At 54.2% G+C, this 7,455-nt stretch overlaps 1 protein-coding gene across 3 annotated transcripts in view; it reads right to left on the bottom strand.

Annotated features, from left to right (window-relative positions):
• Nucleotides 1–7,455, bottom strand: part of SLC5A10 (solute carrier family 5 member 10) — a 61,765-nt gene that overhangs the window by 50,883 nt on the left and 3,427 nt on the right. For 2 of the 3 annotated variants that reach the window (XM_049776877.1, XM_049776879.1), the window contains exons 5-8: nt 6,573–6,677; nt 1,315–1,420; nt 1,049–1,129; nt 35–240 (exon numbers count right to left, since the gene is read on the bottom strand). In XM_049776877.1, the coding sequence (XP_049632834.1) occupies nt 35–240; nt 1,049–1,129; nt 1,315–1,420; nt 6,573–6,677 (498 nt within the window). The remainder of the gene's footprint in view (nt 1–34; nt 241–1,048; nt 1,130–1,314; nt 1,421–6,572; nt 6,678–7,455) is intronic. The other variant, XM_049776878.1, reaches the window with a different exon arrangement.

The raw sequence follows: 7,455 nt of genomic DNA, 5'->3' as shown, positions 1-7,455 counted from the left end.
GGGCAGGCGGGGAGGGGGCAGTGTGGAGACACACCTGGTCGGTGCACCAGTACCAGGTGGCCAAGATGGTCAGACCAAAAGTCATTCCTGTCCATGGGAGGTCCCCTGTGTGGGGGTCTCGGAACATGTGCATGGCGTCTGCACGTGGCAGGTGGCAGGTGGTGTTGACGATGGTCCTGGAGGGAACAGCCTGAGCATAGACTTCTGCCAGCTGCTCATATCCACCGATCCGGTCGAAAGCTGGTGTGTGAGGAGGGGAATAGGGTCAGGTGAGTGGCTGGCAGTCCCAACCGCCCACTGCCCTGTCTCACAAGGAATTTACTGGTGCATCAAACTTGACCTTTGTTCCTGCCCCTTTTCCTGTGCTGGGAAAGGCAGGGAGGGTAGAGGGTTCTTTTTCAAAGGGCCGCAGCAGCTATCTATTTTATTTGTATTTAAGATAATTCTATTAAATGACAGTTTTGCACAGGGGAACCCCTTGTCCTGTTGGTCCCAGGAAGGTACCCGCCTGGCTGCAGAGCATTGTTCAGGGACAAAAATGTATTTCCTGGTCACTCGAGAACCTTCCTAAAGTCTCAATCTCAGTTTTCTCAAGGATGTTTTTAGGCAGAACAGAGTGATAGGTGGCTCTGAGAAGGGAAACTGAGGTTGGGAGGGCTGAAGGCTCCAAAAGCCATCCCCAGGAATCAGCCTTCCCTGGGGCCAGGCCTTGCAGTCTGAGCCCGGCTCCTACTGTGGCTTCCTGGAGTTGGGGGTGGTTTTGTCCACACAGAAGCCCCTTGTCCTGGGACCTACTTCTCTGCCCTCGCTGGTGTTGCCCACCTGCCCAGTGTCTGCCACTGGCAGTCCTGTGGGCCATGGGGGGCCTTGCATGCTGAGTCCCCTTCACCCACACCCCAGTTCAGGAAGCTGGTGACAAGTGCAGTTGGTGGGGTGGGGCATGGGAGGGAACCGGCAGCCAGCAGGACCTGGCACTGCCAGATGGGCACAGTCCCAGCACAGATAGCACACCCAGGCAGCACACAGAATGCTCACTGACATCCCCTACCTTTGATGGTCAGGATTACTGCCCCCACCACCATGATGAGCGTCTGCAGGGTGTCCGTGTAGATGACAGCAGCCAGGCCCCCTGTGAAAAGACAGGAACTGCAGGGGCAGGACCGGGACTAGGGGCAGCTAGCCTGCCCTGTCCCCACCTGCCTCCTTCCCACATGCATGAGAGGTGACAGGGAGTTATTGACCCAAACCACTCAACTCAGTGGTGACTCCCCCACCATGACTGTCACTCAGTCTAGAGCCCGCTGCTGCCAGTACCTGCAATGGTGTACAGGGCCGTGATGACCAGCATGAGGACAGTAGAGAGGTAAAAGTTCCAGCCCAGGCAGATGTGCACAAAGAGGGCTCCAGCATACAGGTCAATCTGGGTGGGAAAGGGTGTGTCCAGTGGCTGCAATTCCCCATGACTCCTGTCCTATGGCCTTGGCCCCCAGGATGCAACTGGAGCACCTTGGCCCTACCCACCAACCAGGGCCCATTGTGGGTCTGGGGAGGTTCTGGCTGTGGCCAGTTTGTGTGTAGGGGACACTGGGTGCTAAAAAAGCCTCTTGCAGGTGCCCACAGTGCCTTGACACTGCCTGACCTGAACCTTCACTCCTTTCCTTCCCCACTGTCCTGGAGTTCTTGATAGGGAGTCCAGGAGGGCTTCCTGAGGAAGGATCTCTAGAAGACTTGTGGATTCAGAAGAAAGATCAGCCTGCGTGTCTCCCCTCTGGGTCCTGTCATGCAGAGAGGCCCCAGAAGAAACCAGCTGTATGGAGGGGTGTGGAGACACAGTGTGAGGTTGGGGCTGGTCCTCAGGGCCATGGCTGGACACAACTGTTGGCTGAGAACCTCAGTCAAAGTGGTAATCCTGGGCCCAGTTGTAGCCACACGTGGAAAATGCATCTCGGACCCCACCACACATGCACATACTCTGCACAGTGGGTGCCCAGAAACGGGGAGCAGGACCCATCTGATCTGGGCAAGGGGTGTCAACCAGCAGATTCCCAAACTTCCATCTGTGCTCTGTCAGCAGAGGGGAGATACGCAACACACAGTCTGGCCTGAGGCTGTGGTCCATGGAATCCACTGGTACCCAGGACCACTGCACAGGGAGGAGCCTCTCACCTACTCATGCTTCTAGGCACGACTTCCCTAGGATAGCTCTGGAAACCTGTCACAGAACAGCAGCTTACACTGGCCCTGGTCTCCCAGCAGCATGAGAGAGGAGAGAGAGGGAGAATGGGACATGGTGTGTGCCTGAGTGTGGACAAGACTGAGGGCGTGAGCGACTACGTGTGAAGGTCTGCCCATAAGTGTTTGCATGAATATATATGTGTATATGAATTTAAGCCTCCAGCCTCAGCACGGATGTGAAAGTATATTGCTAGGATTAGGGTGAGGGGCTCAGGAAGTCATCCTCTAGTCATCACTCAGGACCCCTAATGGGAGACTGGCTGTCCTTGGGTCAGTCCCTGGCCTGCACCTGGCTGTGGACCTAGTGATTGCAGGAGAGCCAATCTCCCACTCGGGTCTCTCTGTTCTCTGTTCTGCTCCTCCCTCCCTTCCTGGTCTCTGGCTGGCTCCCTCTAACCCTCCCACAACAATCGTGATGCTCTTCAGGCATGAGCCTGTGGCTGCCCAAAGGCTCCAAGGGATCTTCTCTGGCCTCTGCTGCAGCTGAGATTTTCCCTAAGCTTCAGGCAGACCAGCAGCATGATGTACATTGAAAAGTAGAAGCATGCCACACACGTGGGGGTGAGGGAAGGAACCAGCAGGAGCCTTGCAGAGATGTGAGTAAACAAAACCCCAGCAGGCAGAACAGGGCCACACTTCACAGCCTGCAGTCCCTGCTGCTTTCAACCAGCAGCCACCACCAAGCTCCCAGCCTGCCTCACTGCACCTTCAGCTATAGTGCCTTCTCCCTTTGACAGGGACCCAGAAACTGGGTCCCTTCCCCAGGAAGCCCTCTCTAAGGTACACAGTAATCTTTCTGTGCACCTCCATCCCATTGAGCCCAGGGTTAGTGTGAGGGTCCTTTTCAGAGAAGGAGGAGGGTCCTTTCTGCTTCCAAGGAGCAGAGACATGCCTGGCAAGCAGGTCTCTCTGCCTTTCTGTGGCCCATCCACAGAGCTGCAGGGCTGAGCACAGGCACAGAGGAGCTGGACTGATGGCCTGCTCAGACATCTCACTTCTGTACACACGAAGTCCCCTGCCCTACCCCAGTGTCTGTGTTGGAGAGGCTCCAACTCTGCCTGCCTGGACCTCATTAGCACCTCTTCCTTAGAGGACCCTGTCTCTCCCTTTGTGGAATAGCAGAGAAGCTGGGAGCCCACATAGACCTCTCCCACAAACCTAAGTAGCTTCTGTCCCTCTCCCCAAACTGTGCACATCTCAATAGAGGCTGTCCCTTTGGGGTTCTGAAAACTTCTTCCCTTAGGTGCATCTCTACATCTGGACCACAAGCCAGTGCTGTGGATTCTCTCTCTGAAATATTGTTCCCTACCTCACCAGCCTGCCTTGACACTCCTCTCTCCTGGCATTGCATTTTTACTGTTTTTGTTATTTTTTTTTTTGGGGGGGGGGGTCCATCATGGAAGAGAAGAGATAGAACATATTCCTGAGGAGTGACTCCAAGCAGGCACAGCAGATGGTTTATGTCAGGTGTACAAACATGCAGCCTTGCTGCCCCTGTTGGTTCCTGTCACTAGGATGGACATTGGGGCCCCAGAGCTGACTTTGACAGAAAACCCAGACAGCCTCTGGAACTCTTGAGTCTATTCAATTCCAGGCAGGGTGCCAGGCACACAGCAGCATGGGCGGGGTGGGGGGTAATCACCTCCACAAGCAAAGGAAAGTTGGAGGAGACAGACAACAGACACTCTAAGACTTAGAGTGTAAGTCAACTATTCTGTGGAAGACTACTGATGTGAAAAATGGGGGGGGATACAGGGGTAGTAGTCATACCTTCTGGCGCAGGGGCAGACCTCCTGGAGAAGGGAGGTTTGAAAGACAGAAAGGGAAGGACAGAGGGGCCACCAAGATAAGTGGGGTCCCTGAGGGACTATGCTTGGAAAGTTCCAAGGAGATCCACAGGCTGGAGTGTTCAGAAAAGGGGAAGGAGCAAGGTCAGTGGGGCTACAGTTACCCTTACTCCAAGTGGCCTCAGGGTTCTGGCAAGACCCCTGCTTCCCAGAGGTTCTGAGTCCCACTGTGATGAAGCAGGGCCTTGTCCCCCAATCTAGACCCATCTGAGGATCAGGGTGTGACCTCTCTCAGACCTGTGTCCACTGGAGGCTCAGCAGTGAGTGGGCCCTGTGACTGTCCAGCTTTTAGACACCTGACAACTGGACATTCTAGGGCTGACCCCATGGCCCAGGGCCTCTGAGGACCACCCTGGCAAGGCACTTCAAACAGTGAAAGCCCAAAGCCAGCAGCCAAGAAGGCCCCAGATACTCCACAGCCCAGCCCACAAACTTCACGCTATGTTTCATCTGGGCAGCCCCAGCATTGGTGCTAAAGCCCAAGCTGTGATATAAGTGGGTTGCTCCCTGTTTTATAGGTAGGTAAACTGAGTCACCCCATCACAAAGTGAAGTTTGAAGTGCCACATCCTGGCTACTTTGGTGCAACCCTGGGATGGAAGGAGATGCCTCGGTTCTGATTGTAACTCAGCCTGATTTGCCAGGCCCTGAGGGCAAATGTTGTCCACTCTCTGGGCCTCAGTTATCCCATCTGAACAGTAAGGCTATGGGGCAAGATGGTCTCTAAAAACCTTCCCACATAACTATGTCCTTCTGGAAGTCCAGTGGAAATTTGGCCCAAGACAGTTTCTACACTTGAGATATTAATGCTACTGCAGAGATCCCAATGGGGTAAACGGGGTTAGAGAACAGTGCCCCAGCGCAGCCTCACTCGGCCACACCAGCCCCTCACCTGGTACCCCACACCCTGCAGTTTCAGCGGTGCAAGAGGCACAGATATAGCGTTGACATGTCCGTTGGTGGGAAGCCCCAAACACCATGGCTGCTTGAACCCCTGCAGACCATAAGCCCCAGACCCATCTCTCATTGCTGCTACTAGGCAAGTTTGGTGCTGTGGGGCAGAACTGGCAGCTCCTAAGTCAAGCATGGCCCTAGCTAGGTATATTCCCCCATTCCATGCTACCTCCCTTCTAGCTCTCCTTGTACCATGTCCTCTCCTGTTCCAGAAAGTACCTGGTTAGAGACCCCTGGAGTCTGGGTCTGCTGCTGTTGACAAGCCCTGCTCCCCTGCACCCAGTTGTGCATTATTCCCACTCTCAGTGTCCCTTCCTCTACATGAGCACAATTCAGATGCTCACACAGTGGGAACCCCAGGGGCAAGGCCCAGGTCTGGATGATTTCTCTACCCCTGGTCTCAGGGAGCTCAAGAAGTGTGAGAGAGGAAAAAAGGCACAAGTGGAAAATTCTGAACTCAGTCTCAAGTCCTGTCTCCAAGGAAAGAGAGCTCGTGCTCCTGAAAATGTCTTGGGGAGCAGAAGTGTTATGTTTGTTGGCTGGACCTCCAGAAATCAGCCCACAGGAACAGCAAATGTACCAGGAACTCCCGGTTTCCCTATTCTACACAGAGCAAGGCTATGGAGGGGCTGCAGACCACTGTTCCCACTCACAGGAGGGGAAGAGAGTGGGTCACACACTGGTCAGAACTACTTAAGGACCTTGCCTCCTGCAGAAAGACTCCTCCTCCTGGTTAGTGCGGGTATGAGCCCGCAGATCCCCAGCATCTGTGGGAACCTCAGTTAAGTGAGGGAGTACCACAACTAAAAGGAAACAAACCCAGAGTCCCTGGGGAGCACTGCAGCCAGGCATGGATGACCCCAATCATCACCACTAAAAGAGAAGGGGAAGCACTCAGGCCACTGCTCTCAGAGCCGTGTACTCCTGAGAAAAGATCTAGCGTCCCTACACCAAGCTTCGCTGATGGCACCACTGGATGTTCCTGGTCCCAGATCCTGCAGACGAGGCCAAATGACAGTAGAGCCTGTGAAGAAGCCAGGCACTCCCAAAATCCGCACATACTCGCCCACAGTGAGACCAAAAGGCTGGCGACACTATTTGGTCACGGGGAAGTCTTAGAGTTGTCTAGAATCAGGCCTAGAGACTCCTGTTTGACCCTCTCAACCTTCCTTCCAGCGGGGCTAGGCCCAAGTTGCTGGGAAAGAGACCTGCAACTGTCTATTAGGGCGGTCCCTAATGTCAGACTTAGCCCCTTGGACAGGCGGAGAGGAATCTCAGTGCCCCCTAGTGGCAGATACTGGCATTCAGTGACTGCCTCAAAAAAGGCAGCCTCCTGCCAAAAAACACCCCCAGACCCTCTTATCTAGCCTACAGTCAGAGACCCTGGAGCAACTGTCACAGACTCTGTGATCTTGTCTTACTCTGGGCCTAGGTTTTCCAGATATTAAACCAGGTGGAGATGAGGGATTTTTAAATTCGTGAGGAACCCCCGGACAGGTGTGTCTCCAGCCTGTGCCACAGCTGGGGAGCAGCTCACCGATATCTTGGTGAAGACAGACAGAAGCAGGGACAGGACAGACAGGTATGTTCGAATCCGCCGGCCTCCAAAGCGCTTCTGAATGTATTCAGGCATGGTGATGATCTGGCAAAGGCATGGGGGTGATAGGGTGTGTCCAAGAGCTCCCCAAAACCATATCCAGATGACAGGGACTGAGCTTCTCAGGGGCAAAGTCCGGGATCTCTTAAACTCTTGGACATGAGGAATAGCTACAAGGGTCTCAGCTGTGGGCCATAGTGCGGGTTTAGAGACTGTGGTGACAAGTTTCACTAAGCTATGAGACTGGCGGGGTGGATAGCTGTGATGGTTATTCCATCAGAGCCAGATACTTGGACTTAGAGTCAAAGACAATTGCACCTAAGTAGAATATCCCAAATGTGCCACTAGGTATGCCCCTAAGAATGCCCCCAGGTGTGTTCCCAGATGTACCTCCAGGTATGCCCAGTATGTCCCCAGATATGTCCCTTGGGTGTGCTCCAGGTGGCCCCCCAGGTGTATCCCCAGGTATGTCCCTCAGGTGTGTCCCCAGGTGTGCCTTCTGTGAGCTCAGATAGATGGAACATCATTCCCAAGATTCAGGAGCAGTTCCCACAAACTGTCCAGGCATTCAGCCTAGGCTGGGGTCTTCAGGAAAGTGCCTTTGTGGTGTGTGCCTGAGAATTCAGCAACTTGTGAATAAAATCAGGGCCCCTAAGTCGGGGAGATAGCATCAAGAGCTGGAGCATATGCTGGTGCAGAGACCTCAAGTGCCATCCCCAGGCCCTCAGGGTCTTTCTCCGCAAGCAACACAGTTTGTGGCCATGGTGGTCCCTATCACATGGCCAGGCCTAAGCTTTGAACTGTCTAGTCCACACAGCTGGGT

Source organism: Suncus etruscus, chromosome 7 (assembly GCF_024139225.1).
Source record: "Suncus etruscus isolate mSunEtr1 chromosome 7, mSunEtr1.pri.cur, whole genome shotgun sequence".
NCBI lineage: Eukaryota > Metazoa > Chordata > Mammalia > Eulipotyphla > Soricidae > Suncus > Suncus etruscus.
The sequence above is the reverse complement of the archived record's forward strand: the minus strand, read 5'-3'. Positions and strand labels throughout refer to the sequence as shown.